The sequence below is a fragment of the Diabrotica virgifera genome, chromosome 3, assembly GCF_917563875.1.
Source record: "Diabrotica virgifera virgifera chromosome 3, PGI_DIABVI_V3a".
Lineage (NCBI taxonomy): Eukaryota > Metazoa > Arthropoda > Insecta > Coleoptera > Chrysomelidae > Diabrotica > Diabrotica virgifera.
The window spans coordinates 188,627,826-188,655,547 of NC_065445.1; the positions used below are offsets into that span (position 1 = coordinate 188,627,826).

The following is a 27,722-nucleotide window of genomic DNA, read 5'->3' on the forward strand; positions in this document are numbered from 1 at the left end:
ATGTTAATTTAAAGTAAGATATAGGTAATTATATGTATATTTTTTCTGCGACTATTCAAATCTAAGGATTCAAGCTTAAATAATGGGAAAGCGATGCATTTTATAACACTTACTAAATACTTGTGAAAGTATTTAGAAATACCTATCAAATGAGCTCCAGAAAAAGCTGATAGCATCAAAATTTATACTCCAAAAATTTTTCCAAAAAAAATGATTTTTTTTAATAACTCTGTTAATTTTTATGATATCAGGCACATCCAACTATTTGAAAGGTAATTTCAAGAGCTATAAAACTGTATTACATTTAATCTTTCAAATACTTTATATTTTTAGGATCATAGGTTAAAAGGCTCCAGTTACATTATTCTCGTAGTAAAATTTAGACGTAAACGTTTCTATCTTCGTTATTTTGATTCATACAGCAATCAAACGACAAGTAAAATCTTTGCTAATAAAAAAAACTCAAATTTCGTTATCTATCATTTTTTACGTGTATCGAGTATTGTTGGAGTTAGTATTTTAAATATGATTTAAAAAAATCAAAATTTTTCAAATTTTCGTAAATTATTTGCTTTTGATAATAACTCCAACAATAATCGATACACGTAAAAAATGATAGATACCGAAATTTGAGTTTTTTTATTAGCAAAGATTTGACTTGTCGTTTGATTGCTGTATGAATCAAAATAACGAAGATAGAAACGTTTACGTCTAAATTTTACTACGAGAATAATGTAACTGGAGCCTTTTAACCTATTATCCTAAAAATATAAAGTATTTGAAAGATTAAATGTAATACAGTTTTATAGCTCTTGAAATTACCTTTCAAATAGTTGGATGTGCCTGATATCATAAAAATTAACAGAGTTATTAAAAAAAATCATTTTTTTTGGAAAAATTTTTGGAGTATAAATTTTGATGCTATCAGCTTTTTCTGGAGCTCATTTGATAGGTATTTCTAAGTACTTTGACAAGTATTTAGTAAGTATTATAAAATTCATCTCTTTTCCGTTATTTAAGAATCCTTAAATTTGAATAGTCGCAGAAAAAATATACATTTAATTACCTATAACTTACTTTAAATTAACATTAAATGGTTTTTCAAGTAAGCAATTTATTATATTTTTTATTAGCTTCAATTTTAGTGATAAAAACTTTTTTGTAAAAACTTAACAGTTTATGAGTTATTTATGAAAAATCGCTTTAAATAATGTTCAAAAAAATTAAAATATTTGACCTTTAATAACTCAAAAACTATTGATTTGTTTTAATAACATTATATAACAAATTTTGCTTGGAATTTGTCGCTCTCTCGATTTGTGGGGTTATTTTTAATAAAGTAATTTTCACCCCCGAGAATAGGTGACATATACCCCAGGCTAAAACCGCAAGTTGGTATTGTTAATTTTGTTTCTTAAGGTATCCTCTATCATCCGCTCACCCATTTTCGTGAAAATGAATGGAGATTTACCGAAATCGAAGGTCATAGTTGATTGTTAACTTCAGTGACTGCACTATAGAAAGAAAATTGCAATTCAATCATTGAGATGCGCATATTTTGCGAGCTCATAAATTATTAAACGATATGTAGTCGCCAAATAATCACTCTAAGCCGGGAATATGGGATGGTTTTCTTGCGAATTGGTTGTAGCTCAATAATCGAAATGCGCGTGATTTAAGAGTTTATTCTTAGAATATAAGCTATACGAATTAAACTACTATTAACTTTTTTGTAAAAACTTACAGTTTTTCAGTGATTTACGAAGAACCGCTTCAAAACATGCATTTTTTTTCACGAATAATTAAAATATTTGATCGTTAATAACTTAAAAAGTATTGACTTATTTTAATAACTTTATATAACAAATTTTGCTTATAATTTGTCCTTTTATTGATTTGTGCAGTTATTTTTTATAAAATAATTTTCACCCCCGAGAAGGGGCGGTATCCACCCTCAGGGTAAAGGCGCAAGGTGGTACCATGTCACATTTGTTTCTTGAGGTATCCTCTAACCCCTGACCAATTTTCGTGAAAATCGATGAAGGTTCACCGCAAATTGAAGGTAATCGTTTATTTTTACCTTCAGTGACTGCACTATACAAAATAAATTGCAATTTACTGATCTAAATGCGCGTAATTTGGGAGCTCATAAATTATTAAATGATATGTAGTCGCCAAATAATTAATTTAATGCATTTTAAGTACAACTCTCTCTCAAGCCGGGAAGATAGGGTGGTTTTCTTGCGAAGGGGTTGTAGCTCAATAATCGAAATGCACGTGATTTATAGTTTATTCTTAGACTATATAAGCTATAGGAATTATATCTGCAATACGATATATTTTAAGTTTTTTCAGCATTTTGGGTTGTTTGGGGGTGAAGGGGATGAGCTCAAAAATCGAAACTATATAATTTCAAGAGCTCATCAATAGCTCGTAATTCGGCGGCAAAAATCGATTCAATATTCCTATTTTTAAGTAGTGGGGGGCGGCTGACTCAACCCCCCCCCCCCACCCCACTAAAATATTAAATTCCTGCTCAGTGGAACGAGCTCAATATGAAAGCTCATAAATCAGGGCGATTTGTTTTTTAATTTTTGCAAGTGTTGGGGGGGGGGGCAGCTCAACACGGGTGTTAATTATTTGGTATCTCAGGGTCAGGGTTATCCCGATATGAACCGTTCCATTGCCCTCGGTGTTGTTCGAAGTTTGTTTGCGAACGTCTTAGTGAGCGTTAGAGTTTCCGCACCATCTGTTAGAACCTGCAGTAGACATTGATCAAATACTTTTCTCTTTGAGCAGAAGGGAACGGCTAATTTGAAAACATCTCTTAGCTTTACATAAGTCGCACAAGTCAAAGCTATTCTAGTTCATTGGTCTGGTTGGTGTACGGACAAATAATCTCTAGATAAAAAATCCCAATAAAATATTCCGGTAATATAATAAAATCCGGTCTAATAATCACCACAAATTTTTTTGGGCAACATATTCCCACAATAAATCCCGGACAAAAAATCCCCAAGAAATATTTGCTGACGAGTAGTTCTCAAAAGTTTTTCCGTGAACGCAATCGACGCAAATGTCGATTACTTCACTGAATTTTATTTGCATTGAATTGAAACATACGACTAAATATTTTTGGCGTAACATTTACAAAAGAGGAACAGGTTTTTTTGCATTACAATCAAAATGATTGTCGTTTTCAGGGCCAGCAGTTATCATCACGAATAGGCAATGTCTTGAACAGAGTTATTCAAAGCACAGTGAGAAAAATATTTAAGCGAATAATTACAACATGATTCCCACAGCCTTAGCTAATTCCCCATAGTTTTTACGATTTTTGAAAAACTCACTCTGTGTCTGTTGTCATGTAAAATTTAAATTTTTTGGCATAAATCCGCACTGGGGAACACCAGTTGGAATAGGAAATTGGAATTCGAAATTTGGCAATCGAAATTACAATTCATGCTTAATCTTAATTGGTGAAAAACATTTGCGTCGATTGCGTTTACGGTAAAACTTTTTGGAACTATTTGGTAGCAAATATTTCTTGGGGATTTTTTGTCCTGAATTTCTTGTGGGGATATTCTGTCCAAAAAAGTTTGTGGGGATTATTTGACCGGATTTTATTGTGGGGATTTTTTGTTCGGGGATTACTTTTTCTTGTTTAAGTGCCATCTCCGCGACGAAGGTTGGCAAACATCATGGCTATTTTGCCCTTCGAGGCAGCTGCTCTAAACAGTTGCCTTGAGCTGCAACCAAACCATTCTCTCAGGTTCTTCAACCAGGAAACGCGTCTCCTTCCTACGCTTCTCCTACCCTCTATCTTTCCCTTAAATTATGAGTCTCAAGATGTTGTATCTTTCGCCTCTCATCACATGTCCGAGATATTGCAATTTCCTTTCTTTTATTATATTTTCAATTTTCCTCTATCTGCCTATTCTCCTTAACACTTCTATATTCGTGACTCTATCTACGTTACGCTCTCACACACCGACTATAATACTGCGCATAGACGCCATCCCCCACCGGCATGTTTATAATCTGTGCACTGTACGTCTGTTAATTTCTGCAGTTACTGTATTACTTTGGTTGATTTGTGAGCCTAGATATATCAGCTCTCTTACGCCTTCGAAAGTTATGTTTCAACCATTAGATCTTAGGGTTTTGCTACATGGTTATTGCTTAACACCTTCATATACTCGGTTTTATTAGTGCTAACATGTAACCCAATTTTTTTTTGGCTTTTGTTGCTTCTTCTTTCTTCTTAAGGTGCCGAGACCGCTTGTCGATCGTTGGCTCTCATGTTTCCCAGCATATTAACAGTCATGGTCTTATTTACAGCCGCACGAAATGGTTCGGTGCTAGTTTTCCCAAACCACTGACGTAGATTTTTAAGCCAAGAAGACGTATGGCTACCCACTTTTCTCTTTCCCATTATTTTACCTTGCATGACAAGGTGACGTATGTCATATTTTTATGGGTGACGCATTATATGACCAAAGTAGTCCAATTTACGCCTTCTAACCGTGTTCAAAATTGCTTTAAAATAAATATTTTTTGAGTTCGTGTGTTCGTTTTTTTAAATTCGCACGAAATAATAAGAAATATCACATGATTCCATATAAGTTTGGTTGTGTGTGTAATTATTTATACAGTGTTGGAATTTTAAGGAATGGATAGAATAAAATTCAGCAAGAGTACCTACAATTTTTTTAGGTTATATTTTTAGATTTTATATCTACAGTAACAGATACTTAACAAAGTTTGTTTCTGTATAAGTTCTTAATATTTGGCATTTCGGAAAATCCATTCTCGCACAGGAGTTTTGTCAAAGGGTATCAAGTATTTTAAAGCGCGTTTTTAAATGCGTGTCGTGTCACGTTATTGTTGTGTGTTACATCTATATTATTAGTAATATATTATTTTTTAATGCTAATGTACATTTTTTTAGATCAACCAATTGCCAGCGCGTTACATGAAGCCTTCAAAAAAATGAAGTTACCTCTACTTGATGAAGAAAACCCGACAAATCCTCTAGGAATATTGACATCTTTCCAATGTATTAAAGATGGAATTAGATTCAATACAGGAAGAGCATTTTTGGGTCAAGTTAAAAGCAGATCAAACCTTATGACTGCTTTGCACTCTTTCGCTCAGAAAGTAATAATAGACCGAAAGAGCAAATCAGCCACCGGAGTGCAAGTCGAAATTGGAGGAAAAATTATAAACTTAAAAGCTAATAAAGAGGTTATAGTTTCCGGTGGAACTATCAACTCTCCACAGCTGTTGATGCTATCTGGTGTAGGCCCCAAACATCATCTTGAAAAAGTAAATATCGATCTCATTAAAGATCTGCCCGTTGGTGAACACTTAGAAGATCATGTATTGCACCTCGGATTTTTCGTGAAGTTTAATCCCGAAATACAATCGATAGAAAATCAGCTAGATACGATCTACAAGTACTTTGCCCATCAACAAGGAGATTTAGGAACTCTCATGATCACCAACATCATGAGTTTCATTAACACCAAAAATGATTCGCAGTATCCAAACATTCAGCATCACTACTTTTTATATCCCATGAATGACAGTTATGTAGCATCAACGTTTCCACCATCAACTGGACTAAAAGATGAGATCTTGGCAAGCATAAATAACGCGATTGAAAAAAAATCAGTCTTAGGGATTACCTCTACTGTACTTAATCCAAAATCTCACGGAAAAATTCTTTTAAAAACCAACAATGCCAAAGATAAACCGTTAATCTATGCTGAGTATTTATCAGATCAAACTGATGAGGATATAACAGCCATGTTGGAATCTTTAAGGTAAATTATGCATTCAATGGAAATTATATACTCATAATATTTTATCCATTCAGATTTTACTTTGATTTCATAATGTTATTGTAACGGTTGATTCAGTGAAACGGTACGATTTGACAACGCTGCTGACGATTGTGAATTAAGAGAGTGGGAACTGTGGGAAGTTTAGTTATCATGGAGACGTGGTCGGGCGAATAACGCGCATTTGTTGCGAAAGCTTATTACAAAAGTGTAAAAGTTTTGTGCGTGTACAACCAGCGTTTCGTTTACACTACCATTTGCCGCCCTACGGTGCAGTTCTGTCTCACATGGCTTAAGAGTTGGGTTCGGAACTTTGAAAGTAGTGGTTCAACATCACAAAAAAGAGGTGGCAGTGTCAAAACTGCTGGCACACCACAGAAATTAAAGCGGTGCGAAATTCATTACACGCGAGTCCTTGAAGATCTCTGCGACGACTCGCGTGTAATAAATTTCGCATCGTTTCAATATTCTGTGGTGTGCGAACAGTTCTGACACTGCCACCTCTTTTTTGTGAAGTTGATCTAATACTTTCATAGTTCCCAACTCAACTCTTAAGCCATGTTAGACAGAACTGCAGCGCGGGGCGGCAAATGGTAATGTAAACGGAACGCTGGTTGTACACGCAGGAAACTTTCTCCATTTTTGTAATAAGCTTTCACAAAAAATGCGCGTTGTTCACCCGACCACGTCTCCATGATAACTAAACTTCCCACTCTCTAGATTCACAACAAGATTACCAACAAACTTTCAAACCACAACAGCTACATATGCAGATGACACAGCAGTGATGTCAGTACATCAGGGACCACGGATAGCTTCTCAACTTTTGCAAACCAGCCTCAACAAAATGCAAACTTGGCTAAAACGGTGGCTTTTTCAAACACATGAAACAAAGTCGGTTCATATTACCTTCACAAACCGTAAAGATCACTGCCCTCCTGTATATATCAACAACCACCAACTAAAACAGCAAGCAACAGTCAAATACCTTGGAATGCAACTGGACCAAAGATTAAACTGGAGAACACATATTTTTATGAAGCGTAAACAACTTAGTCTCAAATTACACAATCTTTACTGGCTGATTGGTCACAAATCATCACTTTCGATGAATAATAAAGTACTTGTCTACAAAGCAATTTTGAAGCCAATATGGAGTTACGGGATCCAACTTTGGGGTACTGCATCAAACTCCAATATCGAAATCTTGGAGAGGTTCCAGTCGAAGGTTCTTCGAATAATCACAAATGCCCCATGGTATGTTGCAAATAATATTATTAGACGCGATCTAGAAATTGCAACAGTGAAAGAAGACATTACTAACTTCGCACAGAAATACGAAGACAGACTGACACAACATCCAAATGTACTAGCCAGAAACCTGATGAGACAACCAGTCAGACGAAGACTTAGACGAAATACACCTAGTGATTTACCATCGCGATTTCAGTTATATGTGCCGTAATTCCCAGAGACAAACAATTTTATATCTATGTAAAATATTTGTAAAGAAAATGACTAATGAATCATTTTCTCCAAGTCACCTACACTAGTGGTCACAACATTTACTCATTGTAACTTGTTTTACAGATTGTAAATAAAATATGAGGTTAAATAAATAAAAAAAAGATTCACAACGCTTACGTCGCAAACCAGCGGCTCCTCTATTTTATAGTCAGCAGCGTTGCCAAATCGTACCGTTTCACTGAATCACCCTGTATATTATATTACTCTGTTAGGCAGTGATGACAAGATGTTCCAAAAATTCATACTTGTTGTTGCCTATTGAAAATTTTTACCATGCTGTAATTCTATCAAAATATTAGAACAGTCAAACTCTATATCTATCTCTATAATGATAAATGCAAATATATTAACACAGTTAAATCACTACAAATGTTTTGATTACTGGATTCAATACAAAGTTGACCTTGATCGAGAAATTAAAGCGGTAATTGAGAAGCAACTGAGTAAAAAGCAATAAATCCAGTTTCAGACATTTTTGAAGTAAAAAGATGTTTTGCTCATTTTGTTATGAGCAAGAGTGTATTTTGCTTACTTAGGTACGTACTTTAGAGGGAGTTGTTTGTGCAGTTGTCTCAGACACTGCATGTTAATCTACTAAAATAGAAGACGTTATATCTATTATTCGTGTAAAAGATCTAGTATTTGTTAAAAGAAACGAAATAAATCCATTCATATAGAGAAAAATGCTATAAATCTATTCAATGTTAAAGCAAATTGAGATAAATCCAACAAAATGAAAGCTTTAAAAATTGTAAACTCCGAGATTGAACACAACACTTCAACTTTCTGTCAGAAATAATGTCAACATTTCTATAGTCAATAAAATATTTACGTTTAACTAAGTTTAATTCAATTAGTTTTTTGTCGATCACTAAAAATCTATATCTTGGATTTAATACGTTTTTCTCAGTTACTCTTCAATTGATCAAGCTGGATTAAGGATCTTGATTATGGATTGAAACTTGGTTTACTATGTATATGAACACTAAATATGGACTCTAATAATGAAAAACCTTGATGAGTTAGAAGCATTCGAATTGAGGTGTAAACATATTAAATATGTAGAAACAACTATTTAAAATGACCAAAATAAGAAACCCCGCTATTTGGTTCATTTAAAAAATATATAGAAACAATGTTACACTGAAATAAAAAAAAATGTCATAGCTGCGCAACATTAGAAACTGGACATGACTAGGTTTTGAGGAACTTATTAGAACAGCGGAAGACACAGAAATGTTTCCATCATAACCGTTAATCGTCAATGATAAAGACAGAGACCTCATATCTCGATAGATTTAATCGACATTGTTTCCTTACAGCTCTAACTTTTTAATTTAATTTCACAAATCGTACAATTTGACCGCACACAGACTGTCCAAGTGTCCAGTCTGCTTTATAGTACGGTATAGCTAGACCCAGGGCAACACTGTAGTCAAAACGTAAACACATATTTTATTTGTCGTCTGCAATAAACTCAATTTCTGAGAGTTGTAACGGGAAATAAATTATTGGAAGTATCTAGTGAATAATATAAGACATTAAGTTAAGGACAGTGATAAGAAAAAACTTTAAAATCGGTGAAATAGCATCGGAATAATACCAAGGACCTATAAAAAGTAAGATCGCTACAATTGATAAGCTTGTCTAACATCAAAACGTAGAAACGAAACCTTGACCGTTGAAATTGCGACGTTGCCGTTGTGAGTAGACTTTCAGGATAACCACAGAAAATAACAACGGATAATAAACAAACAAAATAAATACGGTAGACGCTGTCTTCTCTGCACTGTTGAGGTGGAAGACAGTGTTTGGCGCCGGAAAATGGAAAAATTAGAGAGTGATGACACACATCCAGAAGGAGGGTCAAAAATTGATCAATTAATAATAATGATGAGCCTCCTCACCGATGACATTAAGGAAATAAAAAGAAATCAAAAAGAAAGTAAGGAAACAATAGAAAAGCTCATTATGGAAAACAGAGAGCTGAGAAAAGAAAATGCAGAACTGAAAGAAGAAAATAAAGAGATCAAGGAGGGACTCAGAGAAATAACAAAAAACATGGAAGTTATGGAAAAACACCGACGAATAAACAACGTAGTTATAAGCGGCCTAACAATAGACACATATGAGCAAGCACGGTTAAAAGGAAAAATCAACAATTTCATCAAACACCACTTAGGAATAGAGGTGAAAATAAGAAATGCTCACAAGCTAGGCGAAAAAACATGTCTAATTGAATTAGAAAACCAAGAGGAAAAAAGAAAAATAATGGAAAAAAAGTACAAGCTAAAAGAAATTAAAGAGCACAAGGTATATATCAACGAAGATACAACCATAAAAGAACGAGATATACAGAAAACAATTAGAAACATTGCCCAGGAAGAAAGAAATAAAGGAAATGAAGTCAAAATTGGAGTAAAAAAAATATGGGTAAATAACATCGAATGGAAGTGGAACGACAAAGAGGGCACAATGATCAAAACAGCATCAAAAAACTAACAAATAACTGTACCATAGGAATAACGTTGACGAAACAAGCACAGAAAAAGGATAGTGATAATACAAAAAAAGGAAACAAGAGGAAAAAAACAAAAACCGGACCAAAAAACAAGAAAACATGTCGAAAAGAATACTTACTTTTAGGAACATGGAATGTAAGAGGCACATATGGCGAAGGTAAACTTAAACATCTTGCGAGAGAAATCGAAAAGTTCCAATTTGACATAGTAGCCTTGCAGGAGACGAAACAGCTGGGAAATGATATATTAGAAATAGAAGATACATTGTTTTTTAACAGCGGTGGAAAGAATCGAATATTAGGCACAGGTTTTATGATAAGAAAAGAACTAAAAGAAGCAATAGTAGAGTTTAAACCGATATCAGACCGCATATGTACTATCAGGATCAAAGGAAAATACCAAAAAATCACCCTCATAAATATTCACGCTCCATCCGAAGAAAAAGATAATGATGTTAAAGAATGTTTCTACAGTGAACTAAACAGAACAATCGAAAGTATACCCAGATATGATATGAAAATTATTTTAGGCGACGCTAATGGCAAAATAGGGAAGGAAGAAGTGTTTAGACCGACAATAGGAAAGCATAGCAAACACAATGAAACTAATGAGAACGGACAATTTCTCATAGATTTCGCAAGAGAAAAAAATATGATCATAATGAGCACATATTTTGAAAGAAAAGAAATACATAAGGAAACATGGATATCACCAGATAGAAAGACTAAAAACCAAATAGATCACGTGCTGATTGAAAAAGAAGAACAGCAATGTATAAAGAAGATAAGAACATACAGAGGACCAGATGCCGACTCTGATCATTACATGGTGGGCATCAAAATGAAACAACTGATACCAGAAAACAAAAACAAAATAAAGGTAAAGAAATATATAAATAAACCAATTCGATTAGCAACAAAGAAAGAGCAAGAAACGTATGGGGAAACAATGGAAAGAGAACTAAAAAAGATACAAACAGAAGAACGAACAGAAAACAACTGGGACATCATAAAGCAAGTAATGAACAAAGCAGCAAAAGAGTGTAATAAACAGGAGAATAAAAAGAGAAAGGAGTGGTTCGACATAGAATGCCAAAACGAAATAGAACTAAGAAAATCATTAAGGATGGAAATGATAATGAAAGAAACGACAGAGACGAAGAATAAATATATAGAGCAAAGAAATAAAGTAAAGAGATTGCTGAGAGAAAAGAAGAGAAAACACGTAGAAAATAAGCTAAAAGAAATAGAAGAGAACTACAGAAATAAAGAAATAAGAAACCTGTATCAAGGTGCCAGAAATGAGAAAAGAGGATACCAACAAAAACCAATATTCGTTAAAAACAAAGCGGGGAATAATATAAGCGGTGAAGCAGAAATAGTAGAGAGATGGAAAGAGTATTTTGACGAGTTACTAAATGGCAAGAATAAGTCAAACCAAAGAGAATACATGGAAGCAGAAGAAGGAAATGAAAACTTAGAAGACATAGAAGATAATTCACCCAGCAAAGAACAAATCGAGGAAATCATAAAAGATTTGAAGAATAACAAATGTCCTGGAAGCGATAATATAACAGCAGAGATGATGAAATATGGTGGAAAATTGCTACACGAGTGGATATACAAGATCATAAAAGAGATATGGAGAATAGAACGGATACCAAAAGATTGGAAGGAAGCAATTATTTGCCCATTACACAAAAAAGGAGACAAAACAGAATGTAGTAATTACAGAGGAGTAGCATTACTAAATACCATATATAAAATCTTATCAAAATCCATAAAAGATAAACTTGAAAAAGAAGCGGAAAATATAATAGGTGAATATCAGTGCGGATTTAGACGAGGAAGAAGCACAACGGACCAAATATTCGTAATCAGAGAATTACAAGCAGAAAGCTATGAACACAACCTACCAACGATAGCGCTATTCATCGATTTCCAGCAAGCGTACGATAGAATAAAGAGGAAGAATTTAAAGCAGGCGCTTGAGGAATTGGGAGTTAGCAGAAAGTTACGCAACATGATACATATTACGTTAGAAAATACCGAAAATAGAGTCAAAATAAACAACCAATCATCAGACACATTTATAGTAAATGAAGGAGTAAGGCAGGGCGATCCTTTGTCATCATTACTCTTTAACTTATGCCTAGAAAAAATAATGCGAGAAGCAACAATCAATAGAGAAGCACTCCTATATCAAAAACGACACCAAGTTTTGGCATTTGCGGATGATGTGGTGTTGCTTGCAAGAGGAACAAAAGAGCTACAGGAAATAGTACAGAGAATAGTAAAAGCAGCGAAGAAAATGGGACTCCACATAAATGAAACTAAAACAAAATGTATGGAATGGACAGATGGTCAGTTCAGGAATGGACAAAAGCTTAAAGTAGAAGTAGAAGAAGGAACATCATACGAATTCGAAATGGTAGAAAGATTTACATACCTAGGAGCAATAATATCACGTAAACCGAATATTAAAGAAGAAATACAAGCTCGAATAATGGCAGGCAACAAAAGTGTACATGCGCTTAATGGAATGCTGAAAAGCAAGTTTTTATCAAGAAAGGCAAAAATACAGTTATACAAAACAACTATCCAACCAATAGTAACATACTGCAGTGAGACATGGACAATGACAAAAAATGAACAAAGTTTACTGGAGATCTGGGAACGGAAAATCCTGAGGAAGATATATGGAGGAATAATAAGGGACGGTTTATGGTTAAGAAGATCAAATAATGAGTTAAAGGAATTATACAATCAACCTAATATAATAGGAGTGATAAAGGCACAGAGACTTAGATGGCGAGGTCACATAGAAAGGATGCCGAACGCGAGGACTCCAAAAAGGGTACTAAACTACAACATAGCCTCCAAAAAGAGAAAAGGAAGACCGAAAAATAGATGGAAGCAAGAGGTCGAAAAAGATATGGAAAAAATGGGGTTAGAAGGTCAGAGAAGAAAAATGAATAACAGGAAGGAATGGAGAAAAATCACATACCAAGCCAGAGAAGATCTAGGTACCTAAAGAAAAGTAAAAATGAAGAACGAACAAACTTTTCAAGCCATGGGCCTCTAAGGCCTTTAGTGCTATTATATATATATATATAGCTAGACCCAAACCCAGACATCCAAAGTGAAAGTTATCCTCCAACACCAAATTGTTTCATATGGTCCACATAATGTTCAAAAAAAAGTTACACCATTTTGAGCGTCGGGTTTGGTGAGAAAAGGGGGGAGAAATCGGTAAATTCGTAGTTTTTTACGTTATTCGTTAATATTTCAAAAACTGTGCGGTTTAGCATGAACAACCTTCTATACAAAAATGTTATACATTAAATTTGAAATAAAAAAGGCCCTATGCATAATCCTTCTAAAATGAACGGTTCCAAAGTTACGGAGGTAGTATAGTATAATTTGTCCAAAAAAAGGACTAACCCAGACATCAAAATTAAAAGTTTTTCTCCAACACCAAATTGTTCTATATGGTTCACATATTGTTCAGTAAAAAGTTAAACCATTTTAAGCGTCCGGTTTGGGGGGGGGATATGGGGGAGAAGTCGGTAAATTAGTAGTTTTTTTACGTTTTCCGTCAATATTTCTAAAACTATGCTTTAGCGTAAATAATGTTCTATACAAAAATGTTCTACATAAAATTTAAAACAAAAAAGGTCCTACCTATACACAATTGATATAAAATCAACGGTTCCAGAGTTACGGAGGGTGAAAAGTGGAGTTTTTCGATACATTTTATATTTTTGGGCAATTTATAATATGATTGCTGATGATAGCAATTCTCTTTAACAGGATTGTGTTTTGTAAATAAAATTTGCTAATTCAGTGGTCGATGGTATGTTAGTGATAAGCCCTTGAAGAAACGTCAACCTCACCAGCCAAAATCATCATCAATTGCCCAAATAATATAAAAAGTATCGAAAACCTCCTTTTTTCACCCTCCGTAACTCTGAAACCGTAGATTTTATAACAATTATGTATCGGACATATGGATGTGAATCGTGGATATTGTCAAAAAGGGATAAAAGTAAACTGCAAGCAATAGAAATGAAATATCTAAGAAGAGTAATGCGAGTGACAAGAAGAGATAGAGTTAAGAATATAAAAATAAGAGAAGAATTAGAAATAGAACCATTAGAAATCTATATAGAAGAAAGACAGCTAGGTTGGTGGGACACCTTCAAAGAATTGAGTGATAATATACCTGTAAAAAGAATCTGGGAAAGTAGAAATATAGAAAGGAAAAAGCGTAGTAGACCAAGAAAACAATGGAATGCAGTAATAAGAGATATTTTGGAAAAGAGAGTAACAACATGGAACGATGCCAAAAAACTAACAGTGAACAGAAAGATATGGAAGAAATCTGCGAAGAACAAAAAATAATGAAAGAATCTGAAACAGATCCCTACACCTCAGGGTAGAAGGGATAAAGATTATATATATATATATATATATATATATATATATATATATATATATATATATATATATATATAGATATATATATATATATATATATACAGTGCTAGTCAATAGTCCGTACCCCCCCTCGTATCTTTTGAACGGTTATAGCTGTAATAGTGAAATTTGGAGGGAGGAAATAAACGGACGTAAGCTTCATAACTAGTCATGACAGATGACGTAACAGTGACAGATGACTTTACAGCGCCACTGTGACAGATAATTTTAAATGGGACCTTATGGCAAGTGATACCTCGTTTGAAAGGTATTGAAAATACCTATTCAGTCATACTAATTTTGTTTGAGTTTAAGCTAATTTTGATGAATAAATGAAATAAATATAAAATTGTAGTTTCGCATTTAATTTAAAAAATTCAAAATTCCGCCTATGATCACTTGTCAAAAAGGTTGACGTTGACGTAAAAACTACTAGAGAATTGAAAAACGTCATCTTTTTTACAAAAAACCCATAAGCGGACATTTGAATTTTTATTAATTAAATGCGAAAATACAATATGATATTTATTTAATTTTTTCACCAAAATCAAAATCAACTTAAACCCAAAAAAATTAGTATAATTGAATGGGTATTTTGAATACCTTTAAAATGAGGTATCACTTGCCATAAAATCCCATTTAAAATTATCGGTCACAGTGGTTCTGTAACGTCATCTGTCACTATTACGCCACCTGTCATGACTAGTTAAGAAGCTTACCTCCGTTTATTTCCTCCCTCCAAATTTCACTATTATAGGTATAACCGATCAAAAGATACGAGGGGGGTACGGACTTTTGACTAGCACTGTATATATCATAAAGGAGTACGACCGTCAATTCCAATATAACAAAGGAGCACTCGTAAGTGTAGGGTTTTATCGGTCAAGTGGGTGAAAAAAGAGACAAAGAATTCAGCTACAGTGGAACCTCGATAACTCGGATTAATCGGGACCGCGGCCCATCCGGGTTATCGAAAATCCGAGATAGCCGGAGAATATGGTAAAAATTAATAAAATACGGTATACTTACAGATAAACTCCGTTAGAATTGAAATAACATGAAATATATTTATAAATATGCACAGTACCTACACATCAAAATTACTAAAAAAAAAACACCAAACACAAACGTAAGCAAACGGAAGCGAACAATACAAGACACACAATACAGTCACAACGATGTAATGTTATTTAAGAACAGTGAAAACTAAAGACCATTGTTTATAAAATAATTTTTTAAATAGTCTTTCCTAAACAATGCTAAGACAGTTTGAAATAAAAAGGAATAGGTACTACAGACAGGTTCCTGTTGTTTCTGCGGCGTGTGCTATGAGTCATTTTTACTGTCGTATAGTTCAAATTACACACATACACATTATCTCTCAAATATTATATTACATACATTTTTATTGTTGAAAGGTTTGTCTGATAATTAACTATTTTGATGGGAAATAAGCCACAATTAAATTGAAAAATAATTTTATTAACGTTTCGCGACGCCCAAATCGGGTCGTTGTCAAAATACAAAATATTGAAAATCAAAATGTTTATCTGATGAAAATCGGTCCGGGTTAGCCGGACTTCCGGGTTATCGAGGGCCGACTTATCGGGGTTCCACTGTACTTCATCTATTTATTGAAGACGTTTCGTCTACTGCTCAGTAGACATCATCAGTTCATCTACAAAAAGAGTGTTATAAGAAACAACATCCAAAAGAGAGGTAAAAAAGCACTAGCGTTACCTTAAAAAGACATGTAGCAAAAGATAATATGTACATAGTAAAAAAACCTTATCCATGAACCAACGTAATGTAAAAGTATATAACATTTAGGTGTATAGTTAATATTTAAAAAACTTTAGTACAGCCAAAGACAAGACCATGTGGTAACAGTCACATATAAAAAACAAGTGAAAAAAAAGCCGGCTTGCTTTTTTAAAGTCAAGAATGAACCAAGAAAAAACCAGATTCACACTTCCAAAAACTTAGTAGTATTTAAGCATACTTCATTTTAACTTTAGGTAACATCATTAAATGACTTGAATGCTAATATGCAATTTTGAAAATGTAAAGTTAAATAGTTACCAACAGGTCATCTGAGCCCAACGAACACACAAAAGAAAATGGAGTTTGAATTATCAGGTGTAAACTGACATCTCGCCAAGAGGCAGGCAACCTTGAAAAATTATAACAAAGAGTGACTGACAACTGCAGTGCAGCGCGGTAAAATTTAAATTGATGTAATTAAAACAGTTATAAAAGTGTTTAAAAAGTGAAAGTAATATCAAGAAGTAATCAAGGGATGTACCTTATACCTCGTAGACAAGAATCACAGTTTATTTTAAACAGGTGAGGGCAATTCACACAATTATATGGAAAAGTGCCTACGTTAGTACTGGTTATCCAGTTAACTAACTAATATATAAGATAGTACAACAGTATAACTCCCATATATCGCAGCTCAAAATGCAAGAAAAAATATGCAATAATCTAAGAAAATTTATAAATCAGTTTAGCAAATTGTAATTTATAATTAATATCAGTAATGCAAAATTTTATCCTATGGAAATTTTAAATTGTTCAATCTATTAAGTAAACTGTTATTATCTTTTTTTTGTCGATTTAATTATTTGTAAATTAATTTAAGTTGGTTAGGGCCATGAATGAGGAGTATACCTACTGGTCAATTAAATGTTTCCACTTCTACATATGTATGTATGTATGTATGTGCGTGCATAAGTATTATATGTGCGCACATGTACCTAATGTATTATGTAATGCAATGTATTATATTTGGAATATTGTAGCAAACAGTAATTTATTATCTATCGTGGCTGAATGGATCAAGTAATCCAAAGCCAATAAGGAAGAAAAAAAAACTGTTATTATCAAAAAAAGTGGGAAAAGCTTGAAAAAACCACAAGAAAACTTTTTTACAATAAAATAATTTAAGTGTAATAACATCGACTGATTCCGCAAGATCAATATTAGAGAAGTGGGAAAAGCCTGACAAAACCACAAAAACTTTTTTACAATATAATAATTTGAGTGTAATAATACCAACTAATTCTACAAAATCAATGCATGGTATATTTGACTAAGTTACTGATGTCAGTTCTCTTGTTAAGTACATTAGAGGTTTTTAATATGAAACACATCACTAAGAACTGTCTTTTCGAGAGGTTGCGTTCATTGCAAAGGATCTTGGTTTCATCAAAGTCCACCTTATGTTTTGTATCTATTGCATGTTGGGCTAAGGCACAAGTTGGTTTTTTCAAATTGATATCACTACGGTGTGAAATTAAACGTGATTTTAAAGCTCGCTTTGTCTGCCCTACATAACATGCGTCACATTCAGCACAAGGTATGTGGTAGACCACATTAACTTGTTCCAAAGGGGATAAGGGTGTTTTAGTCTTAGAGAACAAATTTCTAACTGTTCTTGCGTTCTTAATTGCAATCTTAACAGGAATATTATTATTTTTGTATAGTTTAATAAGTTTGTCAGTAACCTGAGGAAAATAAGGAAGTGAAGAAAACTGGGAAACAGGAGTCCCAAGATTAGTAGTAGGCAGAATTGTGATGTTAACAGTATTATTCGATATTGATCTAAGTTGGTCACCATTGGGTATGTCGTTCAGAGAAGAACCGTAGCTTTGGGAAAAAAGAAATTTATTGATAAGGGAGGAAGGGTAGGAATTATCTACCAATATACTTCTGAGTAGCAGAAGGGATTCCCTTCGATTAACCGGATGTGTCAACCTATGTAGCCCACAGCTTAAAGCTTTAATAAGATTTATTTTATATTTAAAAGGATGACAAGAATGGTAGTTGAGAAACCTATTAGAGGCCATTGGTTTCCTATACCAACTTGTACAAAGTGTGTTATCTCCACTTCTAGTGACACGCATGTCCAAGAAGGGGATACTATGGTTGATGGGGTCCTCGAGTTCACATGTGAACTGCAAATGAGGATCAAACCCATTGAAGATGGACAAGGTGGCCTGAGTCTTGTCTGGTGGTAAGGCTAATAATAGGTCGTCCACATAACGTTTAACAAAAGGAACTTGAAAATCTAAATGACCCAGACGGTCAGAGACTAAATCATCCAAAACATAATTCACTAGGATGGGTGAAATCGAGGAACCCATTGGTGTCCCAAAAATTTGTAAATAAAACTTGTCGTTGAAGACCAAAAAATTAGTGTCAAACACTAATTATAGCAATTCTGCAAACACTTCCCAGGAAACTGGAGAATTAGGTTGGATAATATTCCAATGATTTCTTAGTGAAGTAAGGACACTAGCCAAGGGAAGGTTAGTAAAAAATGAAACTACATCAAAACTCACCAAAATATAACCATGTGGTAGCTTAAAGTCATTAATAAATTCACTAAATTGAAAAGAGTCAACAATGTTGTAATCATTATTGTAGTTATAAGATTTTGACAAGATATCAGTCAAAAATTTTGCAATATGTATGTTAGGTATGTTAGTTTATCAGATATCAGTCAAATTAGTTAGTTAGGTATTGTAACGGTCACGTTACTAACTTAACTCTTTAATTATTTTTATAATTATTTTCCTTCGCTCTCCCATTTAAATTCTCTAATTCCTCGTATAGGACCACTGACGTGACGTCATACCTCGGTGATGGAACATACTCCACCTATCGAGAATTATTTCGCGTTCGGTGAGTTTGACGTCGTACTCGTGGAAGGAGAGACGAATGTTCATCACTTGACCTGTGGCTGTAGGTGAAGTTGGTTGCTACCATAGAATATTAGAATGGCGGTTGGTTTTTTATTTTATAACATCAGTGAAAAGAAAAAAATTACCACAAATGGTTTTCTACAGTAGGGTGGCATGTGGGTAGAACAACCCCTCTTGGAATCGGAATAGAAATCACCGGTAATAAAACCTTTTTATAATAATTTTTTTTGTTAGCCTTGAATATTAAAATATTAGTCCCATTGTTAAAATTTCTTAGTCAACTCATTATTTGGATTTTATGTAGATTCGATTATTGAGTATTCATTCAAAGAAAATTATACATTAATATTTTTTTGGTTAGACATAACCAAACATATGCAGTCCTCAAATTAATATTGGAAATAAGTATCATTTCTCTGTAGGTTTTTGAATATCCAATATTTTATAAATTCAATATTTTTACAGATATTTCCTTAAATTAATCATATTCAAATTACAAATTCCATGTCATTTGTTCATGTATTCACACTCAAAATAGTTCAAGGTTACTTGAGATTGGTTTTTGTTACATTTTTAATGGTCGGTTTTTCTATACTATTGCTTCTAAAAAGTTCCTCAATTATTTCTTCTTCCCTTTACTTTTTGCTCATGTTTGAAATGAGAAATAAAACTGGGAATATTTTTTTAGCCATTTTGGAGTAACCACATGGTGAACTCATAACCCTTTGACACCTAGGGAAACCACTACAGCCACAGTCAAGTCATCATGGGAATACGTCTTTTTGGGAACAAGCTATGGGAGCGTTCCAGCTCAATTTTCGTCTTGGCACCTGGGCCTACAGGAGTCATGGGGTCGCACCATCCTGGTGCATCATTTTCTAGGATGCAACCGCAACCTTGTTTGGGAACATTTAGTGAGGTGTTGTAGTAACTATTGGTTTTTTTATATTTCAGACTATCTGTTAAATACACTATGTTTTTTTTCCAGATTTAGGTTACCTCTGGTTTTTTTTTTGACATATTTGTATATTAGATTATTTGGTTCCCAAACTTTGTATCTACGGTAACTTCTTGTGCACAGGAATAAGCCTAGAGAAAATTAGGTTTTTAATACTTTATTATTGCTTTGATATTGGTTTATGTAATTCGGGTAAATTTATTTTGTAATATTACTAGCTTGTTTCCCAAATATTTTACTGTTATTCGCTTTATTCCATTTGTTCGGTTAATTTAGGTCATCGTCGGTATTTATCTCAACTTCATTTCTACTTTAGTCAATTGTATATTTAACTTTATTTATTCATTATTGTATTTTCCCTTAGTGAGGCTTGGGCCTATTTATTTGTATTATTTTCATCTTTGTCGGTTTCAATTCAGTTGTACGTAGCAGGCGTACTATAACCATTTGGTAGAAGACTTATGTAATTTTGTACCCTATATGTAAGTAAGAGGTACTAATACCTGTAATTTTGTAACAGATAACATTATTGTTGTTATCTTAGAGATGACTTTTTGTATAACTTATGTCATTTTAGAGTCACATGATATACACTTTGTGTAACTCAGAGATTGTCAAAAATCTAGTAGTTATTTTTAATAAATATGTATTTATTTTGTATATCAATTATTTTATTATTCCTTTATGTTCATTATTACAGGTTTAATATATTTAATATTGGAAAGCAGTGTAAGGTACCTGGGAAAATGATCAAAGATCATTTTCATGGCGCCCATGATTAGTTAGTTTTATTTATTTTGTTCGTTTTTAGTCATTATTCATCTCCATTCATTTTCAGTATATTATTCTTATTTTATTATTTCATCTTCTAGTCATCATTACTATCTATATAGAGCTACTGTTCTTCGACAGGCATGCAAACGAGCCGTATCCATCCTTGAGTGTCAAGTTGCTCTCTTGCATCTATAGCTAGCCAACTCTATTCAGTTTGCCTCTATCTCTTCCCACTTCTACTTCTATCCCCTCTAATTCCCCTTTCTTCAGTACTACTGCAAAGTAGTATTTTTTCCTATTGCGGCTTCTCAACGTAGAAGCCACTGCCCCCTTTTCTTTACACATCCCACATTCTCTTTTCTTCAGTATTCAACTATCTAGTCTTTTCTTTATTTTTTCCTTACTTCTGTTGGAGTACCTATATCTTTCTTTTTACCTTCACTCCAACAGAAGTTTTCTTATTTTGTTACACTGGCTGCCCAATGCGTGGTGCCAACCGTTTTATGGTTCTAAGACAGTAGTTCTTTTAGTTCAATTTTCTTTTATTGGAATTTTCTGTATTATTACCTTCTTGATATCTTTGTATACATGTTATTTCTGATTTATTTTTGGTCTTTAAAATTTTATTAATACTAAACATGTAGACTTATACTGCTTTTGGTTTTGATTAGTTTATTTCGATACCTCATTTTTAGTTTTAGTGGTACAGCTCATATCTTAGTTTGGATTTTGTATTTTTATTGGAAACTTATTTATGTATTTAGATTGAGTATACATAACTGACATTATGTTCTATTAGTTAAATTTTTATTCCTTCTACCAATGGTAGTACGTTTGCGCGTACAATTAATCGTTGAATATATGCATACATTTTTTTTCTAGTATGGTTATATTTTATACATAACTAGAAATCATTTTCAGTATTTAGGTATTTTATTTACGCTATTGATTTGATTATTTTTATATATTTGCTGGCATTTTTTATTTGTTGGTGTGTCGCTAATATTTTCTCCATATGTATCTTTGTCTCACAAACTTTAGATTATATTTTATATTTGTTATTTTTGATATTTGGGTTGTTTGATAAGACAGGCACACACCATAAAGCACAATCAGTCCACAACATTAGCTTCTACACATGATACGTTGAATTCGCATGGTTCGGATGATTACAGATGGTCATCCAAATTATTTTTCTTTAATTGGTAGTGTTAAACATAACAATTATAATTATTGTATAGTAAAGTAGTTCCATTATCCACCTCAGTTTCTAGTTTTATTATTGTTGATAATAATATTATATCAATGTGGGTACCATAAAATAATGCTCATAGAAATCAGATACTTTAGGTTGAGATTTAAACATAAATCTTTTATTAGTTAGAAACATTGGTACTTTTTCTATTAAGTTTAGAACAATCCTCAGAAGAAGATTAACTTAACGGTGTCGTTCAAGCTAATCTCTTCTTCTGTTTGTCTTTAGCTTAGCTCAATCGTTAGTATGGTTAGAAATTTTAGTCAGATTTTTTTTTACCATCTGATAATGCAGGTACCCACATACATTGCTTGATTTCATCTTTGGCTTAGTTTTGATGACTTTTATTTATTACTTATTAATTTAATTATTATGTAGTACTTTATGTATGAGTTTATTTTTTTTTGGTATTAGGTATGGTGCATTTTAATTATTATTATGAGTCAATATTATTAATTGCTAATCCTGTCAGTAGGATTATCCAATTAATAAAAACTTCACTTGTATTTTTGTCTAGTTTTTGCACACCTAACCCTTAAGTTAGAAGGGTTGTTGATTATTATATATTTATATATATTTGGATAGGTGAACTCATACAAGTACTCTTGTTTAATATGGATATTATTATGGAACTATGTTGCACTACCATATCTCAGGTTATATTATTTTGAATATTTGATTACTTACTAATTTTTTATCATATTTATATCTTGTTATTGCATTTGCCATATTGGAAAGATGTGGTTGTTAATTTGTTATTGGGTTACTCTATTGACATTTGTCACAGATATCTTAAGTACATTATAATAATTCAGACCCTTATTTCCTATACATTATGATTCTGGAATTAGTTTGGAATTTTGATGTAAGTATGTGTGAATTCTTAAGTCTTTCATATTATTTCCTCTAAGAATTAGTCTGTGTGTACTAGGATTTAGTGAATACGTGGGTTCGAAGTTGTTGTTCGGTACGTGGCCAGTGCTGTTCGATTAAATTTCGTAATCTATGTCTTTCATGGCTGAGTATGCAGATGTTTATTTATCATAATATTTCTGGTCAGGAAATGCCTGCAGCATGTCCTAACTATTCTTGTCTAATTAGTCCAATTATTCCAGTTACATATTTACAATTTGATAGGGAAGTATTTAGTTTATATTTTATCTCGTACTTCATAGTATGTTTGTTGTTGACTATCCTTATACGCAGTAGGTTTGTTAAGTCAGTATTTGGAGTGTTTAGACAAATGAGTTGTTCATCAGAGTATATTCCCACTTCTTTCCTTAGGCATTAGTTGCTATTCAGATTCTGGAATATTTCCTGAATAATTCCACGTATGTGAGAACGCATGAATTTGCAGTTTTATTTAAAATTGTGCTTGTTCTCGTCAATTTTTTTTCTTATCACTTATCCTATTTTTTTTTCCTATCACCTATCACATATTTTTTTTGCCTATCACTTATCATAGTGTCATAGAACTTATGAGTTCATCATTTATTCTTTTTCTTTCTTACTTATTCTTACATTATTAGTACCTTATCTGAGTCTGGTTATTCTCATACATCTGTTGTAGCAACATGCTATAGTTCGCGAATACCAGCATGAATTAAGTTATGTATTTTCTAGAATACTTTAGTCAATACACTTTAGGTATTTATCTTACCTTTGATTTAGTTTGGTTACCTCTGTGTTACTTAGTCTGTTAGTAATTTTTTTTTCTGACTTATTTTGGATTACTTAGTTTAGATAGGTTCATATTACCGGATGAGGGTGTATGTAGACCTAATTTATTTATTTTGTTCAGTATTAGTTACCATTGGATCCAATAATTTAGTTTATTTAGTATTAGTAAGAATTGGTCCATAAATTTGCCTGATCGTTCTTCTTTGGATATACTCCTATATAAATCTGGTGTCCATTGATAGTCCGATTCTGGATAAGTGTCCGATTCTTCATTTATTTTGTGTATTTGGTTGGATAGGTTCGTATTACCGGATGTGGGTGTACGTAGACCTGATCTGTTTATGTGGATTAGTATTGGTGTGAATTGGTCCATAAATTTGCCTGGTCGTTCTTCTTTGGATATTCCTTTTATGAATCTGGTGTCCACTGATAGTCCGACTTTGGATTAAGTGTCCGATTCCACATTTATTTTGGTTATTGAGTTTTGGATTCCTTTGGTATGTTCAGTATTGGTATTATTTGGCATTGGTGAGAATTGTTCCCTAAATCTTCCTGATTGTTCTTCTCTGGATATACTATTATGAATCTGGTGTCCATTGTTAGTTCAATTTTGGATTGGGTGTTCAATTCTTTACTTATTTTAGTTACTGATTTTTTTTATTCACTTTGATATATTTACTTGTGATATGGTTCGAATTGGCTCACACCTTTTCCTGGTTGTTCCGTCCTTGGATATATCCTTTATAAATCTGATGTCCATGGATAGTTCAATTTTGGTTTGGTGCCCAATTCGACACTTAGCATTATTATGAACTTTAGTGCAATATTTAGTTCTGTTTTGACTTTTAAGCAATATTATGTCAATATTTGGTAGCAGAGAGTAACATAGTAACATTTTAGTATGAGTTTGAGTCATGTATTGATTTATTTTTCCTTGACCATTAGTTTATGCTTAGTGGTAACCTTGCGAATAAACGTGGATTGTTAGACTATTGTAAATTTAGTTGTTAATATTTTGAGGTTTAAAAAAAAAATTTCTTTGATACATTTTTTTTTCCCGAGTAGAAGGGGATTGTAACGGTCACGTTACTAACTTAACTCTTTAATTATTTTTATAATTATTTTCCTTCGCTCTCCCATTTAAATTCTCTAATTCCTCGTATAGGACCACTGACGTGACGTCATACCTCGGTGATGGAACATACTCCACCTATCGAGAATTATTTCGCGTTCGGTGAGTTTGACGTCGTACTCTTGGAAGGAGAGACGAATGTTCATCACTTGACCTGTGGCTGTAGGTGAAGTTGGTTGCTACCATAGAATATTAGAATGGCGGTTGGTTTTTTATTTTATAACATCAGTGAAAAGAAAAAAATTACCACAAATGGTTTTCTACAGTAGGGTGGCATGTGGGTAGAACAACCCCTCTTGGAATCGGAATAGAAATCACCGGTAATAAAACCTTTTTATAATAATTTTTTTTGTTAGCCTTGAATATTAAAATATTAGTCCCATTGTTAAAATTTCTTAGTCAACTCATTATTTGGATTTTATGTAGATTCGATTATTGAGTATTCATTCAAAGAAAATTATACATTAATATTTTTTTGGTTAGACATAACCAAACATATGCAGTCCTCAAATTAATATTGGAAATAAGTATCATTTCTCTGTAGGTTTTTGAATATCCAATATTTTATAAATTCAATATTTTTACAGATATTTCCTTAAATTAATCATATTCAAATTACAAATTCCATGTCATTTGTTCATGTATTCACACTCAAAATAGTTCAAGGTTACTTGAGATTGGTTTTTGTTACATTTTTAATGGTCGGTTTTTCTATACTATTGCTTCTAAAAAGTTCCTCAATTATTTCTTCTTCCCTTTACTTTTTGCTCATGTTTGAAATGAGAAATAAAACTGGGAATATTTTTTTAGCCATTTTGGAGTAACCACATGGTGAACTCATAGCCCTTTGACACCTAGGGAAACCACTACAGCCACAGTCAAGTCATCATGGGAATACGTCTTTTTGGGAACAAGCTATGGGAGCGTTCCAGCTCAATTTTCGTCTTGGCACCTGGGCCTACAGGAGTCATGGGGTCGCACCATCCTGGTGCATCATTTTCTAGGATGCAACCGCAACCTTGTTTGGGAACATTTAGTGAGGTGTTGTAGTAACTATTGGTTTTTTTATATTTCAGACTATCTGTTAAATACACTATGTTTTTTTTCCAGATTTAGGTTACCTCTGGTTTTTTTTTTGACATATTTGTATATTAGATTATTTGGTTCCCAAACTTTGTATCTACGGTAACTTCTTGTGCACAGGAATAAGCCTAGAGAAAATTAGGTTTTTAATACTTTATTATTGCTTTGATATTGGTTTATGTAATTCGGGTAAATTTATTTTGTAATATTACTAGCTTGTTTCCCAAATATTTTACTGTTATTCGCTTTATTCCATTTGTTCGGTTAATTTAGGTCATCGTCGGTATTTATCTCAACTTCATTTCTACTTTAGTCAATTGTATATTTAACTTTATTTATTCATTATTGTATTTTCCCTTAGTGAGGCTTGGGCCTATTTATTTGTATTATTTTCATCTTTGTCGGTTTCAATTCAGTTGTACGTAGCAGGCGTACTATAACCATTTGGTAGAAGACTTATGTAATTTTGTACCCTATATGTAAGTAAGAGGTACTAATACCTGTAATTTTGTAACAGATAACATTATTGTTGTTATCTTAGAGATGACTTTTTGTATAACTTATGTCATTTTAGAGTCACATGATATACACTTTGTGTAACTCAGAGATTGTCAAAAATCTAGTAGTTATTTTTAATAAATATGTATTTATTTTGTATATCAATTATTTTATTATTCCTTTATGTTCATTATTACAGGTTTAATATATTTAATATTGGAAAGCAGTGTAAGGTACCTGGGAAAATGATCGAAGATCATTTTCATGGCGCCCATGATTAGTTAGTTTTATTTATTTTGTTCGTTTTTAGTCATTATTCATCTCCATTCATTTTCAGTATATAATTCTTATTTTATTATTTCATCTTCTAGTCATCATTACTATCTATATAGAGCTACTGTTCTTCGACAGGCATGCAAACGAGCCGTATCCATCCTTGAGTGTCAAGTTGCTCTCTTGCATCTATAGCTAGCCAACTCTATTCAGTTTGCCTCTATCTCTTCCCACTTCTACTTCTATCCCCTCTAATTCCCCTTTCTTCAGTACTACTGCAAAGTAGTATTTTTTCCTATTGCGGCTTCTCAACGTAGAAGCCACTGCACCCTTTTCTTTTCATCCCAACTATTTAGTTACTTAGTTTTTTTTTTTTCCTTACTTCTGTTGGAGTATATCTTTCTTTTTACTTTCACTCCAACAGAAGTTTTCTTATTTTTGTTACAGTATGTTAGGTATGTTAGTTAGGTATGTTAGTTAATTATGTTAGTTAGGTATGTTAGTTTATCAGATATATATTAGATATCAGTCAAAATTTTGCAATATGTATGTTAGTTTTTTTGTGGTTTTTTCAAGCTTTTCCCACTTTTTTTGATAATAACAGTTTACTTAATAGATTGAACAATTTAAAATTTCCATAGGATAAAATTTTGCATTACTGATATTAATTATAAATTACAATTTGCTAAACTGATTTATAAATTTTCTTAGATTATTGCATATTTTTTCTTGCATTTTGAGCTGCGATATATGGGAGTTATACTGTTGTACTCTTATATATTAGTTAGTTAACTGGATAACCAGTACTAACGTAGGCACTTTTCCATATAATTGTGTGAATTGCCCTCACTTGTTTAAAATAAACTGTGATTCTTGTCTACGAGGTATAAGGTACATCCCTTGATTACTTCTTGATATTACTTTCACTTTTTAAACACTTTTATAACTGTTTTAATTACATCAATTTAAATTTTACCGCGCTGCACT

At 32.8% G+C, this 27,722-nt stretch overlaps 1 protein-coding gene and 1 long non-coding RNA gene across 4 annotated transcripts in view; both read left to right on the top strand.

The window, feature by feature from the left end:
• Positions 1-27,722, top strand: part of LOC114329237 (glucose dehydrogenase [FAD, quinone]-like) — a 131,860-nt gene that overhangs the window by 59,222 nt on the left and 44,916 nt on the right. The window contains exon 3 of one of the 3 annotated variants that reach the window (XM_050647096.1): positions 4,952-5,828. The exons of the other annotated variants lie outside the window; for them this stretch is intronic. Within the exon in view, the coding sequence (XP_050503053.1) occupies positions 4,952-5,828 (877 nt within the window). The remainder of the gene's footprint in view (positions 1-4,951; positions 5,829-27,722) is intronic. 3 annotated transcript variants of the gene reach the window in all.
• Positions 18,906-26,621, top strand: LOC126882262 (uncharacterized). Its single transcript, XR_007697249.1, has 2 exons — positions 18,906-19,280; positions 19,771-26,621. It is a non-coding gene; the product is annotated as an uncharacterized LOC126882262 (long non-coding RNA).